The 19,124-nt window shown below is 23.3% G+C and overlaps 1 protein-coding gene across 1 annotated transcript in view; it reads left to right on the top strand.

Moving 5' to 3' along the window:
- Window positions 1-19,124, top strand: part of LOC112603590 (neurotrimin-like) — a 150,511-nt gene that overhangs the window by 112,431 nt on the left and 18,956 nt on the right. Inside the window, exons 5-7 of the mRNA XM_025352238.1 lie at window positions 13,285-13,413; window positions 14,149-14,286; window positions 17,085-17,234. Coding sequence (XP_025208023.1) covers window positions 13,285-13,413; window positions 14,149-14,286; window positions 17,085-17,234 — 417 coding nt within the window. The remainder of the gene's footprint in view (window positions 1-13,284; window positions 13,414-14,148; window positions 14,287-17,084; window positions 17,235-19,124) is intronic.

Raw genomic sequence — 19,124 nt, forward strand, 5'->3', positions numbered from 1 at the left:
AGATATTTTATAAACACCTTGTTATATACATTTATCCTTTAATTCATAAATTTTAAACTAACGTAATTTTTAAAAATCCTCGATGACGACTTAAGTAAAAATAATGAAAATGTCTTAAACTTATATAATTAAACAAACAAATATAATGTGTCACAATTGGGTGTTTTTTTTTTATCAAATAATTGGACTGTCGTATTGTATAATATTAATAAAAATTAATTCCAATTATCATTTTATTATTACGTCCATGACACATATTACATATATTTCTAAAAATATTAAAAACAATGTATTCGTGTATACACATATATGCACCTTAATAACACTCTATACTATGGTTATATATTTATATATATAAGAAGTACAACCAAAAGTAATTGTAACACGTAAAAATTATTATAATATTTTTATGTCATCTTTTATTAACGATTTTCATGAAACGTTGTTCTTTTCAAATGTCTATGTTTGACTTTTTTTTTTTACTTTGGATTGTAAATAGCAAATCTGTTGAGGATTTTATAGATGACCCTAAGTTAACGTCAAACATCAATTACCCTTTTCTACTACCAAAGTAGAAATATAAAGCTCGTGCGTAAAACGTGACGAGTAGGATGTTAAAATTTTGATTTTTTTCATATAATATGTCCATTTGTTCGTGAAAGTGGCACGTAATCACCACTGCGTACATCTGTCTGTTATTTTTAACCAGTATTTTACACCAAATTCTGTACGTCATCATACGCACACGTATATCATATTTTCATATTGTACGTGCAAAAGTAACTCAATTATTTTGACGAGAGCTTTAAATCAAACACTGAAATATAAATAAATGTATCAATATAGTTAACTATAATATACGTTGATTTCTTATTAATAACAAATTATAATATATCATATTATTTTTAGTTAGTTAAATATTCTCTATTATTATAATATGTATGAGGCAATTTTTGAAACGATACGTTTTTAAGCATAATTATATTATTTTGAAATTTAAAAACCTCGATATAATATACTATATTATTATAATATATAATCATACTATATAGAGTCATTTATTGGGTATGATTTCTATAAAATCTTAAAAATAAACTGTTTCTATATTAAACATTTTTATCGATATTATTTTTATTTATTTAAATTTTAACTATTAATAGATTTATTAAGCTATTTTTAAACCTTAGAGAATATTCTACTTGATACAGCTTATAAATATAATAATTTATTCAAGTGTATTTTTTTTATTTTTTTTTTTTGTTTTAAATTGTAACAAAATTAAAATTTAATCTTTAAACATCTATATATAAAATCCGTCAAATATATTTATAAGTTTCATTTGAGTATAAAAAATTCCTAAATAAAAATCAACGTAATCAATTACTTTTAATGCTTCAAAATATAGTATTAATTAAATACCCTATTTTATATATTTATCTTATAGTGGTATTTATAATTTTAGTGATAAATATTTAATTTAATAGATATATATTATACAACGTACATAGTTCTACAATCACCTGATTTACTTTAATTTTGTCTCTACTTCTCTTATTCAATAATAATAAAAATAATATTAATAAAAAAATATACTTAAATACGAGTATTTATTGATCTAATAAGATTTTAATTATTTTTTTTTTTTTTTTTGTATTGTTAGTTTCCTTGTTAGGACAATAAATTTTTACTTCACACTGTTTAATTGGTAAAATTTGTTAATAAGTCGATACCAGTTGTAGTATACGATAGTTTGTAAAAACACAATTTACTAAAAACTGCCAAGTATCAGCAATGTTAAAATTAATTAAAATTAATGAATCATTTTACTTTAAGCCTAACATACCAATTATAGATTATTTCAATTATTTTATTTGACGAACGTGCTGGATAATGTTTAGTTAAAGTTTTTTTGATGTATTAAGATTTTAAAGAGATAAATAACTATACCACGTATCACAAATAACATACACGATACAAAATCATTAATTTGAATAAATATTATATTATGTAAAAAATACTGTGCACGTTTAACGATAATTACCTACTTTATTACCCGATTTATGATATTTAATTATGATTGTATTTTTTATTATGTTAAATTTAATAATTGACTAAACGAGAGGATGTAACAAATAATAATGATCTACCGAAGTTCCTGCTGACGTAAATAAAATGTGAGCACGTGTAATACTTTCCTGGAAGCCAATTATTATTAATTCCTCGAACACGTACAATTATCTCCAATATTCCTGACATATCTTTTGTATAGATGTTCTAACCTGTAAATTGCTTCATAATTGTAATTATTTACGGACATTTGGTCCCTATTACAAGCTATTAATATAACATTAAATAGTTATTTTTGAGTTTTTAAAAACATTTTTATAACGAAAGAAAAAAATTTTAATATTATAAAAATATAAATAAAAGTATGTAGTTTGGAAGAACAGTCGTTAAAAAAAAAAAAAAAAAAAAATAATAATAATAATAGTTATCTATAAATATATTATATACAATATAAAAATTTTTTACACAAATACTATAAAACTGTTATAAAAATTATATTTTTATTTTGAAAATAATTTAAATTTATTTACTTTTTTTTTTTTTAATATGAAATATTTATATAAAAATTTACTTCTACATTATCTTCAAAAAAGACAAAAATATGCTTAAATATCTGTATAAAAATAAAATTTAATAATTTTAAGTACATTATTACCTAGTCAGGTGTTAAGGTTTAAATTATTTTTAATTAATTATTGTAATATCAATGCTCATCGAATACTCTATAGACATTTTAACCCCTTCCATTGTGCTTAATATGAAATGCATTGTTATTATATTTATAAATGATATTTTTTCATGAATCACTACATTATGTATTTCATAATAATAATTATTATTTTTTTTTTTTTTTTTTTTTTTATAACACTACATTTAAATTTATTCAATATCAAAAAGGCATTTCTTATAATAATATTAAAAACTAAAAACAGTTGCTATTTTGTTATGCTATATTTTACGCTTCCTACACGTTTATGCACCGAAATTGCCTATACGCCACGCCGAATAACAAATATTATTATTAAAAACTTATCAAAACCTTACAACATTAACTTTACTATATTTCAGTGTTCCAAACAAAAACCCTACATCAAAATTTAGTTTCATGCGTTAGCATTTTTACTCAGAAGTACATATTTTAAATATCATTCTTATATTTTAAGGTTACTATCCAATTTATGCTGTATATATGACTAATACTTAGTATTTTATATGACGTTTAGACGTTTATTGAATTAATTTATATTAATAATTTATGTTTTAGTCATAATTTTATCTTAACTAAGACAATAGCATTGTTATGTTATTTCTTAACTTGTTTTACTACAATGATAATGACAATAGCAAGTTACCGACGACAAATCACATGATAACATTATTCACGGTAACGCTCTATTCGCTAATCTATTTCGTTATAAAATACAAAATACTTTATAATATATGCAACACGCTATAATAATAAACTAGTATAAAATACTATTAATTTATATTCCGTTTAAAAATGTTTTGTTAATAGCTACAATTTTGATATTAAACCAATAGAAGTATAATCGAATGCAATTAAGTCGATTTAATTCTTTGCAGTGGAACGTGAAGGACGATGTTATTGAAGTTACACATTATTATACTTAAGGGTAAAGATTTCAATAACCTAATACATAAAAAAATGTATCACACGTCTATATAGATATTTGCTTAGGCATTTACAGCGGTTTTATGCATTTTTATAGCACAGCGAAAGACATATTAGAAATTAAACTGCTTCTGTGAGTTGATATGAGCAAAAACGATGTACTATTATTTAATTTTTTCATTGATAGAATCCCGTTTATAGTAATTTTTAAACGATTTGCAGTCATGTTAAGGGTATTAATATTGGTGGGCAACTGTGAGGGAAGTCATGATTGCGTGTGTAGGTAATGTATAAAATGCTTGCTTCAGACAATTTTTAAATTCACCACCCTTACTGTGTATTATAATAACATTATTTAAGAGAAGTTATTGTGTCTGTCAACAATAAAAACATAAACAGTAATATGTACTTCAAAATATTATTAGCGCTCTCAAAACATTACGATTATAATAAAACGTATATCCTGCACATGGATCGTTATCATCGTCACCGGTGAAAGAACTGAGGTGTATAGGTATAATTTATTATATGAACTTACATAACACGCGGTAACTATTTTTTTTTCTCAAGTGGTCTTTTCCTCGTTTTCATTTCGAAGTCAAGTGTATGCGCTAATTGCTATCCAATTAGCCATGACGGAAACTTCATCCTGCAAGACTTTACGTATCAAAAAATGAGTGTAGTTAAATATTTCAAACACAAGCTGACGGGCAAAAATAGCGTTGGATAAAAACTTTCTTCCTCTCTACGTCTCATTAGTTTTTTGTTTAATTTTTTTTTTTTTTTAATTTTTATTATTAATGATAAATTACTTAAACTTTACACAAAAAAAAAAACAAATAACCACCAACCTATTTTTTCAACATATATATAAATTACATACGTGTATATAATTATTTATTTTTGCACTGATATTGGTAAATATTATCTTGAAATATAACGTAATTGCTATAATTAACATTTAATCAAACGATAATTTTTAATTCAATTTGATTGAGAAAAAACTTCACTTAATACACGTTTATATGTTTTGAATGTATTGTCAATTTAGTTACCCTTGAAAACTATAAGGTGTTTAAAACAATTATTCCATTCATTATTATTTATATCACGATATAAAATATAGGTACTGTACTTGAAGCTATTCATAAAATAAAAAAAAAAAACCGTAAACACGTGCATTATTAAGTACATATTGTTGTATTATAATATTATTCATAAATTTACTTATTTTAATTCGTAAATTATAATTGGATTTTAAAATATGTTTAATTTATTGTGTAAAAAAGAAATTACTTTTGTTTATTTTAATAATAAACATATAAACTAATTAAAATTAAATCGCAGCTGTTAAATAAAAACAAAATTTTTAAATAAGAGTAAGATTATTTGCTAATATATAATCTCTTTTTAAATATTCTCCATTACACATTATGCATTTTTAATTATTACGAAAAAATATTTTAAAATGTTATAGTGTAGAAAATTAATAAGTTTTACAAAAATTCTTATATTCAAGACTTTTTTTTTTTAATTTTATAATATAAATAGCTGTAAACGTTTGCGATTTATAATGTTAATAATATTTCTTATTAACTTATGTGGTTAATGCTATTAAAGTTATATAGGTATATAGTTATTCAATAGTAAATAATAAATACAAATAATTTATTATTATATTATTATTATTATTATTATTATTATTATTATCAATATATCATACCTTATATGTAATTTTTATTTGAATTGATAAAATTTAAAATATATAACAATCTTTTACATAATTAAAAAAAAAAAAATCAGTTTTTATTAAAATGTACTATTATTATTTTCTTGCCTCATAACTATATGTTGTCATTGCCAAGTAAGATTATTTCTTTTCTAAAAACCTATTCTAATAGTATATATCATTCTACCTTAACAAATTAAAATAATTATTAACACTTAAATGTTTACTGTTAAATAAATGCATCGGGTAAATATAAATAGTGATCATCAGATATATAACAATGCAATACCAACATATTTTAACTAACATCTACGATAAAATAAAAAAAATGTATTTAATACTTGAACTCTTAACTCGCTTGTTAGTTGAAACTCGAAGACAAAAACGAAATAAATTAAATTAAAACAATTATTTTTTAAATGATCTACAGATGTTTTCAAATGTAATACATTTGTTTAAAATATATATTAATGTTCAAATTGAGTTTATATATTATAATATTTAATTATATTTATACCTACGTTAAATTTTCCAATTCAACTCGTATTTTTTATACTATACGCATATAATATTTTGATTGACCACGTAATTGGTATAAAGATACGTTGGTACCAATCCTAAACTTTAAAACCATTACAATTCACTTAGCACGATATTCAGCAACGTAGTATACATAACCATTATATATAAGTATTGTCTACATTTGAATATTTCAAACAAACTGCCTGATGTGTATTATGACATTTAATAACAGTTATAACAATAAATAAACGGTGTTTATACTTTATACGGTGGCCTGACAACATGCTTGGTACAGGCATATACGTATATTTAGTTGAGATTTATATGAGTTTGGTTCTGATTTTAAATCATATGTTTTAATCTCTTTCGTGATCCCACGCAAATTCGCTGTAGAATAATATGATCTCCTCAGGGATTATAATTTCCAGTCCAGCAAAATGTATTTTAAACCAATATAGCGTGTATTGCATAATGGTTATGGATTATAAAATATTGGTGCATATCCAAGTTTGTTTATACTTTAAATCAGGCATATTAAATTATAGACCAATATAAAATGATAGGAATGGATCAAACATTATCGTCAAAAGATAACATTTAAAAAAATTTAAATATTTCATACTTATTAATGTTTTATAAAAAAAAAAATTATTTTATATTTAAATATTGTTATGATCGTATTAATTTAGACTATTATGTACATTCGTTTGCTTAATCTTATTATTCACGAATTTTTAAAAACTACATTATTTATCATTATTGTATAGTTAATACTTCTATCACAAAAAGGCTGCAATGACAATTAATTAAATTTTATACTACATGTATTTATACTTTGCTGTATAACGAAGTTGCGTATAAAATTGCGCACAAAATTACTTATTAGGCTTAAGAAAATAATTATAATTAACAATAAATGAATGGAAATAATTTTTATGATTTTAAATAAGTACAATTTATTTTTAAAAAGGTGATTTCGTTTCTTTTATTTATTATAGCAAAAAAGTTTAATTTTAATTTCATGATTTAAATAAATATATTTTTGTTCACCTAATTTTATGTATTAACATCATGGTGGCGTTAATATGCAATAGTTTTAAGCGCATGTATTATTTGAAGATTTTAGAAAGACACACAATAAATTAATTAAATATTAAACAAACAAAATACACATCTAAACCTTTTCTGGCTTTGTACTAAATACCTACTAAAGAATACGAATTTAGAGACTGTGCTATCCCATCTAAAATTAAATCATCTACCGTTCCCAAAGGCTTTCTCTTCTAAACCTCATTTAATAACTTGTTCTAAAGTTCCATTTTAGTCATCGTGATCCAGTATTTCATATAATCAAATAATATTCAATAAATGATTTGACTAGATCGTCTATACTCTAAACCATTACAATATCATAACACAATTAAAAAATATTAATTTTTAACTATGAATATTATCTAAAATATACTGAATACTATTTAACATTAAATACACACAGTAAATTTTATAAAAACATTAAATTTAATCCTATTAATAACTAGTACATTTGAAACAAACATAATCATCAATAATGATATATTATAATGATTCAATTCAAGTCTTAAGAAACAGTGTCTTATAATAACTAATTGAAGCCATTAATTGTATTTATTTAAAAAAAAACCTTGTTCTTTGTTCAATCGTACAATGTATACATAATTTTTTGTTTTTTTAATAATTTATTAATAGATGATTTTATTTAAATGTATATTAGATATTTGACTCATAGCGTTTTATAATGCTAATATAATTTTTATTTATAAAAAATAGAGTTTATAATATTTAAATAATTTTATGTAAATGATACTAATTTTAAAAGTGTAATAAAATATTTATTTTTTTTCGTATTACACGTCCATTATAAAATAAATTGACTGATATAATAATACTTAAATGATATCTATATTAACTGCACCTTATAATAACTAAATTATTAGGTTAGTACGCAGTATATATCAATGAACTTAATGACAAATACAATCAGCCAATACAATAGAGCGACTTTAAAATAGTTGCTCAATGTGGTCAAGTCTCAAAGACAGCTAAATAGTGGTAAACCTGATTAAGTTAAAAGTTTTTTTTTTTTTTTTTTTTCTTTATTAATAATACACAATCTGTACCAATGGCACAATAAGAGTATGAGCTGAGTTACATAAATACATGAAATTATGAGCTAAGAAGCCACCCACCGATGACACTTATGTTTTTTTTTTATTTTTTTTTTGTTTTAGTTTAATAATAATTATTATTTTTTTTTGTTAGGGATTAAGTAGGTCTCTACACCAAGTTAAAAGTTAATGGTTTTGAACGATATTAAGGAAGTAGATGAACTACTATACCGATATTCTGGCTATTGTTATAGAAGTACTGTGTATAAAAGTAAAAATTGATTATTAATATTTTGTAGTTTTGTACATGTCTGCAACACATGATACATCAAATACTATTGTGGATATATATTATACATAATATTGAATAACAATGAGTGAATCGTGTTTATTTTTGATGAAAAATGGTATTAAACTCCACTACAGCCAATTGGCAACGAACTAAACAATACAAGTATTGTGCAGTATAGTTTAATCAGTGTTATAGTGATCGTAATTTTAAGCGATATTTCATGATTTATTTTTTCTTATCACACTGGTAAGTGATCAATGCCATCGGATTAATTGTATGAAACCTTAAAGGGTGGAAGATACGTGTTATATTATGGTACTAAAACGTTTCAATCTTACATTCTTAATTTGTATAAACTGAAAAATAAAATAAAAAATGGGTAAATTCCGTTACAATTACAACTTAAATTCGTGAGGAAAAATAGTATTAAATTGGCATGGAAATTTAAATTTTAAATTTTGATATTACTTAAAATTAAATTGTAACTTGACTTTTGATTGAAACGGGACCTAGATATACCTAGATATGATATAGGTATCATAAACAAAATTGGAACTAAAAGCGAAATAAGTGAAAAGTATATGGGATTTGTATGTTTATATAGAATAAAAGTGAAATCGTATGAGCATAATAACGCGAAGATTTATGGTGAATGGAAGATTTGCATAATAAGGAATAAAGATTCAGAGAGATAAAAAAAAGTGTACTAAAAACAAAAATAAAACTCAAGAGATAATATTGAAACACTATACTTATAATATTAGCTAGTCAGTGTAATTTAAATAAGGTATAAATGTATAAAATGTATGCAAGGTTAACAATATCATACCTACAATCGTTAGTCAAATTAATATTGTATCATAGAAGTATAATATATTATTCAGTATATTTTATAATTAGTTATATCAATGTAAAATATAGTGTATACCTACCACACATTTGAATTATTGAACATTAAATAATCTTTACATAAATAATTAAAACAATAATTATAATAATAAACAAACATATAATTTAAACATATTATCTTTAATAAAATATAACTATAATAATAATAACGTAAATAATAAAAAAGATTAAAAAAAAAAAATGTAATGAATAAATTGTTGAGTTAAATTGCTGCTAGTTTTAATATTTAACATGACAGCTTAAAAACTTATTTATTACCAATTATTTTATGACTTGATAAACAAAAAAAAATTTAAGAAACTTTGCAAATATTTTTTTATTAAATTATTATTATCATTAACAACATTAAAATGATTAAAATCAAATAACCTAATACATAGTTGTTATTGACCACAACTCTAACAAATATTTTTTAAATAACGAAAATAAAAACATTATTCTAGACATGTTTAAAAAATAAAAATATATTTGTCCCTTTATATGTGTCTTTTGCACGTAAAGAAAATGGACATTCTAGAACGGTCGTGAATTGTATTCTAAAGTTTTACAATGAGACTCTATTGGATTGACAGTAATACGAATAGGATTTTCGAACTCTTTTTTACTCAACATATAGGTAACATGGCTTTATCATATTTTATAATACGATTTAGTATAAAAATTAATAAATTTCAAAAATAGTTCAAAATAATAATAAAAAGATAAATTTATAGATAACATAAAACTATATAAGTTATAATAATGCGATATTTTAATTATATGAAATTTTGTAATTTTATATTACCGAAAACGGTACTTTTACTCTACTATTACATTTTTATATAAAAAAAAAAAAAATTATTTATGTTTTTAAATTTTTTTAAATATAAATTACATATGATATTTGATAAAATAATGAAGTTTAATTATATATTTCATTAACACGCGCGTAATAGTATGTCTAATATTTTTTATTTTTTATTTAGAGACAAAATTAAAACATAAGATTCGACTTAGATCATTTTTTTATTTGGCATTACTTAACTTTAAAACATAAGTTTAAAAACTTTCCAGCATGTTCAAAATTTTATAATTTCTATTTTTCCTAGATTATTAATGAACTGATATAATATGATTGAATATAGCTTAAATAATACAATTATTATGGTTAATTATGGTAAATTAGCGTATGACTTTTTTTTTTTTAATACATATGCACTGTTCTAAATTTGTTTTCTTTAATTATAATATCGAGTTTTAATGAAATGATTGCATAAAAACTATTTATTCTAACATATTTCAAATATAATAATTATTTATTATAGCTTCCAGCTATGAGTTATGAATTAATTTCTTTTTTGAAAAAAGTAATATGTAGAGTATAACATATAATATTTTACTATAAGATATAATATCTAGATACTAGTTACAATAATTGCATTATGTTTATTAATTGTATTTCAGAATAATACATATGTATATATATATTTTTTTTTTTTTTTATTTTAATTTTAATCATAGCTTTTAGTTCATAATATGTATTCGTACATGCTGAATAATTCGATTGACACTTATAATTGCAAACACCAAGTAACTTTTATTGTAGAAAAATTTTGCATGTAAACAAAATATGGCAACGTACTTCTTATGATGCACACTGCGATTAGAAAAACAGAGCTCAGCTCAGAAGTGGTATTAAATTTAAACGTTTATTGCATAAATTTCGTTATATGTGATTTCTAAAAGTTTAACCTATGTCTCACGTCTATATTATATAGAATATAATGGCATTATATAATATTTTGTATATTACACGCGTATTGTTATTCAGCAGACTGTGTACAACTCGAATGTAATCGTACGACTTTTTTTTTTGTTTTTTTGCTTTTTTTTATACACAAAAGTACAAAACTCTATATAAGGCATAATGTAATATATTGTGTACAATATTCATTTGAAAAAAGTCATCATACATCAAAATTCTAATATTTGTAAAAATCATAATATATTTTGGTATTTAATGTAAAACTTAAGATTTTTTAAAATATGAGAAAAATTATAATGACATAATTATGAGGACATTTATATTAATAATCGTAGATCTATGTCATTAAAATTAATCTCTTAACTACCACTTTTTTTTTTTTTATAGATTCGAACTTTGTTAAAATGAGTTTTCAATTTCAATAAATTATTTTTGCAATAAATATACTGCAATCAAAAAAATACTTTTTTCTTTATAGAATAAATAATTATTTTATATGTGTTATATGAGTTTAATAGTAAAATAATATGTTATTTTGTTTATACTTGACAATATGAAATTTTAAAAATGTGTTAGTACACAGTGAGCTATAATAAAAAAAAAATCAATTAGTGGACACTTTATAAATGACATAATAATATATAGGTTGTTTTTTTTTTTTACAAATGGAGCAAAGTCGCCAATCCTTGACAACATAAAAAATTAAAATTATCTTCTAGTTTATTTCAAAAATAAAAAATCACATAAAGCTATTACACAATTTATATTAAACAAACAAAATTGGTGTACTAGTCTCTATCAAAATGATGATGTCGACATGGAAGCTACTGCTGAATACATAAATATCAAAAACAACTTACTCTAATATTTATAAAAAAAAAAAATAATAAAATGCGTGATTCTTAAAAATGTTGTGAATAAAAAAATAAAACAATAAAATAATCTGCCAAATTCATGATTACATTTCTACCAATACACTCAAACTAAAAACGTTTTTGTTAAACTCGCATGGATATATTATCAAATTTATTAATAAAACAAATGTTGTTTACTATTATGTACAGTTCAATTAAAATAAGATAAATCATATTGAGTAATCTTGAACCTTAATTAAACAACAAAAGATATTTTTGAATTAAGGTCTTTGCGTCTTATTAAAAATAAGTTGAATTATTTAAAGCTTACAAACAAGTACCACAATATTTAAATTTCGAAAGTTATGACCACGGTAGATCTTATTAATTATCCCAAATGTATTCAATGAGGTAAAAATCACACCTCTGTATCTGTACCTAAAGGCACAATATTTCTATCAAATGTATTTTCTACAATGTTAATCATCCCTCAAATTAATGTGTATATTTTTAAAAACCTACATTAAAATTGTAGCTAACAGCGTAAAAATAAAATTATTATTATTCATGAAAATTTAAAATCTAATATAACATTATATACAAAAAATTTCTGAAAACTCTAAAAAATAAAGTTCTAACTTATTTGAAAGCTATTAAAGCAAACACTTAAATAATACAAATAATTTTATATACAATAATAGTGAACTTTGTTCATAAATTAATTTAAACCAGATATTATCGGTATACTTATTTTACTCCTTACAACTATTTTACGAATAATGAATTAAAAAAAAATTACATTCAATATTATTATTGAACACAAATTAATTATTCAAAACAAGTAATGACATGAGAAAACAAAAATAATAATTAAAAATTAAATTGATGTGTTGTAATAGTTAGCAAATTCACTAATGAAGTGTTCAATTTATTATTTTATTTCTATTAATTAATATTCATTTAAATTTTAAATAATAATAATAAAAACAATAAATATAAAAATAATTTAAATAAAACAAAATGATAAAAACAAAATAATGGTTGTTCAGAATTAATTAGCATATTATCTTTATTTGTCATATAAATAAGATGTTTTAATAAAATGGAATAAAAATGATTTACTTGACAGATTTACAACTGCAATGAATGTACATATACATTATATTACAATATTTTATGTGGGTACATAATGACTATGATAATATATTCATTGACCAAATTAACTAGAAATAGTCTGATTCAAATATTTCATGTTTTAATTTGATAGGTATTATTAAAGGTTAGGCTATTTAAAAATAGTACCTATCTAACTTGATACCTTGATAACTTATTAGTATATGTATAATGAGTGTATTTTATTTTAGTCATGTTTAAAATTTATCAATTTCAGTATCCACAGTGAACGGGCCGTGGTTAAACGTATCAAAAGTTAATCGCTTACACATGGGTGCATATTTGTGCATAGCGTCTAACGGAATTCCACCGTCAGTTAGCAAACGTATCATGCTCATCACACAATGTGAGTGAAACTAATTTACCACTGTGGCTATGTCCGTACACACACGCATGCATAACGTTCACCGGCATAAAATTTAAACATACCATAAGGAGCGTTTCCAGGATTTCCAAATAAACTTCGAAAATTATCTTGTATATGTATGGGTGGAATCTAAAACCCATTTTGCTTTTTGCGAACACATGGTTTTCAAGGATACCATTCCCATTGCTTTAATTAAGTTATGATTGATAAGTTCTTATGAGTTAATAGTTCAGAGAAAAACGAATTCTCCCAAGAGACTTTTCGTAAGGCTCATCTTGACAGCCGTTCGAAAATCTCAAAAACTGTTTGACGTATATCTATAGAACTATAGAAGGTCTCGGTGGTCGACAATCGCTCGTAATGTAATTTGACTGTAATAGAATATGTTAAAAATTCAATTAAATAGCTATTGTAGTAGTGTTCTTCAAAAACACGAGTTTGTTAAACACAACTTCGTATTTGTAAATCGTGAGATAGGTGTTTGATTCCAGACAAACGTGAGAACGTTCTCATAGCTTAAACGGAAAACCCTTTAACATCCTGTATAAGCTGTTGTATTTGTGTACAAACACAAAATGCGTGTTTGTGTGTGTGTGTGCGCGCGTGTGATAGTAAATATTATTATTCCACGATTTTCCGTCAGGATTATTGGATTTCATAATAATTTATTTTTATTTTTTTGTATGCTTGCGGTTTTTCGTTTTTTTTCAACAGTCCCTCCCATGATATGGATACAAAATCAGCTCGTTGGTGCGCAAGAAGGTCAATCGGTCACTTTGGAATGTACGTCCGAAGCGTTTCCCAAATCAATCGATTACTGGACAAAAGATAAAATGACCATCATATCAAACGGTGAGTATGTATAGAAAAAAAAACATCATATCATATTAGGCACCACCTATAATATTATGTGTGTATTATTATGTACTTTTTTTTTTTTTTTGGAATCTATCTATGTTTGCGATAAAATTATATTTATAATGAAATAGGTATACATATTATATAAATACAATAGATTTTTTTTCATATCGATTAAATAATATTATTACGTGTAAAACCGTACTACTCATGCAGCTAACACTACAATGCGGTTTGATATTCACCGGATTTTAAATTGGGCGCAAAAGGCAGATCCACGAATTATACAACTCCGGCTAAGGTGCGCCGACCAAAACGATACCCGCAATAAATATTATGAATACCAGAATACCCATTGGTGTAATCAGAGCTGTTTGTGAATAAAATAAGTGTACAACTAAATCGTTTCCGACGTTATTATAATAGACATTGATATCGTAAGGAAAATATATACAATTATATTGCATTATATTTATCATGATAAAACATAAATATTCATTAAAAAAATGGCATGTTATTAATCTTGTACAGCTGTAAACAATTGAATGTATTAAAATGTATATTTTTAATATTAAAGTATAATTTGGTCGACCAATATTATATAAATATATAATATTTAAGTTATCACTATGCATATATTAAATAAATCTAATGAAACATAAAACAATTATTTTATTAAAAATATTTTCATTTTTACTATATAAATACAGAATAAATAGAGTGTATTAATTAAAAATAAAAACTACGTTAATTGATAAAAACTAACAAATTGAAAAAAAACATTTCATAATTTATGGAAGAAAAAATAGTTTTATTTTCAATTTATTATGATTAATTTAACATAATAAGACCGCACTAAGATCACTGATGTGTAAAATAAAGATGTATATAAATATTAAAAATTTAATTTAAATACTGAAATGACAGTTTATTACTGGTAAAATTGAATTTAATCGATACAAATTATTTAAATATTTCATATAATCTTTTTCGGAAAATATGGTTTACTTTAGTACAAGAGGCTACTAGTTACATCTTGCGGTAAAAATTTCTTCCGAATTGAGGCCCAAGTTTTTTTGGGGTTCGAGATTTTTTAGGTTACATATGAATTACGGCACGAAATTTAAAATTAAATTAATTGAAATATTTAAATTAAAATCGTATGTTTTCAAAGTGTCTACTTGTTGTATAAGGAGGCTATGAATAATTTTACTTGGCTTCTTATTAATATTATTAGCAGCTTTACATTTCACTTGATTACTTACAGTCTGTCTATTTAATGTTTCATCACCATCTTTTTCGTGGTTTTCATGATCTAAAACTATTTTAATAATTATAGTATTATTTAAATAAATATATGCTGTACAAGTCTTTTTAGTACAGCAATATCGATTAACATTATATTTAAAGTTTTATGGAAACGAAATTTATATCCGTCGATTACAAATAAAGTGCGATTTTTCCCACTCGAAATTTCATTCAACTTTATAAATAAATTAAAACAGAAAAACCACGGAACGTTTTTAGCAGTAGTAAAGCAACGACTAAGGTATACTTATTGGTATCTACGTTATACTGTGATTATATTTTATCAATCAAGATTAAATTATCTAGAATTAAAAAAAACCCAGTCCAAAACTTGTCTGTACCCACAATAAACTTGGACCGCAATTCGGATTAGACCTTTTACCATAGATTTCTTTGAGACGCAACTAGTAGCCTTTAATACATGGAGTTTTAACCCAAAGATAATTATGTTTAAGACTGTAATTAATTTATTAAATACAATTAATTGTACTAGATTGACTAAAAACCATAGTTTTTGATGATTAACGATAAAAATTATAAAAATATATATAGTAGTGTAGTAAAAAATATAATATTATATCTTAGACTTTAGGCAATTACATTGAAAGATTACCAAAATATAATATACATTTAGTAAAGAATAACATTGTCTAATAAAAAAAAAAAATAAGTTAGTTGTACAAGTATCACCAAAGTCAAAACATGCATCTATTACTATATTTTTTTAAATGCGCAAGACAAGTATGGTGTTTTTTCCTTTTGGTTAGTTTTTTAAAAATTTTCAATTTACTTATCATAGCGGACAGATGTAATTTTATCGTTAACTTATAACTGTTGCTAAAGGAAAGTCATAAAAATATTTATTTTTTAATTTTTTATGTAATTTAACTCTGGCAATCCATCGATTTTGTTTAGTTTTTTTTTTTTTTTCTTAAACCAACGTGATACCTCCCATTAAGGTATAGATGATTCTGACGATCCACAATAGTACATTTTCTGAAACGTTCAGATGCAACTTCTAGTCTAAACATGGTCGACGTCAAGACACAGAATGACTGCGATCAGCACGGTCGGCACTTGTCACTGTGCAGCGAAAATATATCGATTTGGTCCATAAAATGTGACTTAAAATAAGAATACGATTATAATAATGAATCGTCCAAAAATTTTTTTTTCATTTTTCTAAGGAAGAAAAGATTCTGTTTAATTCTTAAATCTTAATATTACACAATTAAATTTTGAAAAACAATTTTGATTTGTCCTGAAAAAGAAAAAAGTTGGAATGTCTTTTCTTCATTATTTATTTTAAATATTATTATTACTATTATTATTGTTATTATTTATTTATTTATCTTTTTTTTTTCATCAACGATTCGTATTTGTTGGTTTAGCATCTGATAATTATTAACGACGTTATAATATAAGAAACTGCCTATAATTTCTATGTAAACACTGTAGTTAACATGATGTACGGTATTTTTCAGGCACCAAATACCACACGGACCTTAAGTATAACGTATACAAAACGTACATGAAACTGACGATAATATCGGTAACGTTGTCCGATTACGGCACGTACCAGTGTGTTTCGAAAAACTCGTTGGGCGACACAGACGGCACTATTAAGCTTTACGGTACGTTCATGCAGATTAATATGTATGCATACTAAGATTATAATCATAATTTTTTATTGCATAAAGAAAAATGTATAAATACAAAACGAATACATACTTAACCTTCAAGTAGATTTGGATGTTTAAAACCTTTACTTTTGCTAATATTTTGTTCGTATAATTAGGTTTCAAACATTATATTATAATATTGTGTATAAAAGAAATTAAATTGTTTTAGTAATTTACCAAAACAATTGTTTTACAATAATCTAAAAATAAAGTCTAAAAATAATGTAAGCCATGCAACTTTATAATACACAATTTTTTATAAAAAGTATTAATTAAAAAAAAAAAAAATTAAATATTCAATTAGGTAGTATTTAAAATAGTTAAACTTCATCAAAATTTGTAAAATTAATATTAAAAATAAGGATATTAAAATTTCAAATCATTGTACAAAAAAAAAAAAAAAAATACATTTTCTAATAATTATTTATTGAGATTAACTTTTTTTTTATATAATATACAGATTTATCATAATTTTTATAAAAGTATCAAGTTGATGTTTTTAGAAAAGTTCGATAAAGATTATTTTTTATAGTGAGCAAAACTTATAAAAACTAGAGATACACATATTGAAAGATAAAGTCATTAAGTTTATTATGTTTAATATTGATTGATACAGACATTTTCTGAGGAAAATCTATGACTAGAATAGTTAATGTTATTTTGGTCTCTAGTGATAATGTGCACTAGTTCTATAATATAATAGTATACATTGTGATGTGTCTTAGTCATAATATTATAGAATATAGACAGTGTGTTAACTGAAACAATTATTAATTTATCCTAGTATTTAAAAAATACTATGGAATCGCACATCAGAGACCCCTTATCTTTCTTCTAATTTTTTTTTACTTAATTTTGATATCAGCTGCTGGGGCTATGTAAAAACTATTTATTATTAGGAAACGGATTAATATGCACAAAAAATCCTCAACATACGTATACAACTAAAAATTCTGTAATATCCTACAAAATATGCACTTAAAATTCAATCAAAAATATTTTATTCAAAATAATGTAACTTTAAATATATGTATATATATTCATAAATTAAATATTAAAAAATGTATTTTGTTGTCATCAATAGAAGTTTTCTATCTTTTTGTTTCCTTATCTTTAATCGATAAAATATTAGCCCACATCAATAAAAATGAAAACTAAAATTGAATTTTTATTTTTGTGTTTGGTCGACTCATCTGGTATAATACGTATGTCGCTTAGTATATTTTTGTAGGAAAGTGCAAAGAGATCGAATTTGTAATTTAAATAAGATAATATTTGCTGAAATAAAACCTTGGCAGATTCATTGAAGTTATCCACGTTTATATTAGAAATTAAACTTTGTTTTGTATTTTTTTAAATGTAATTCTTTGAATTTTAAATTTATCTTGTGTTTTATCAAAAACTTTGTAGTCGCATAACGCATTAACCAAAATTTCACAAATATTGAAATACAAAATTGAACCATCGGTTTCAAAAATATCTCTATGTTCGTTTACATATGTTTGTAAACGTCTCCTAATCGGTGTTTATTGTTGGTATTTTTAAATTATGAAAAAAAAAACTGGTATGGTTTTACACACAACGAATGCACAACACTAACTAATTGATTTCTATTTAATACTTGAATTAAATCCATATGATATCAATGTATTCATATTAATAAATTATAAATATATTTATGCTGGATATGCATATTTCAACTTTGGAGATAAAGACCGGTCGTAATTTCATCGATATTATGTGGCTATGAATGTGAAAATATAAAATAAAACCAATATAATATTGAAAAAAATAAAAACATGCACTATAAAGCTACAAATATGTAAAATAAAGTAAAAACGT

The sequence above is a fragment of the Melanaphis sacchari genome, unplaced genomic scaffold, assembly GCF_002803265.2.
Source record: "Melanaphis sacchari strain LSU unplaced genomic scaffold, SCAv2.0 Contig10_pilon_pilon, whole genome shotgun sequence".
NCBI lineage: Eukaryota > Metazoa > Arthropoda > Insecta > Hemiptera > Aphididae > Melanaphis > Melanaphis sacchari.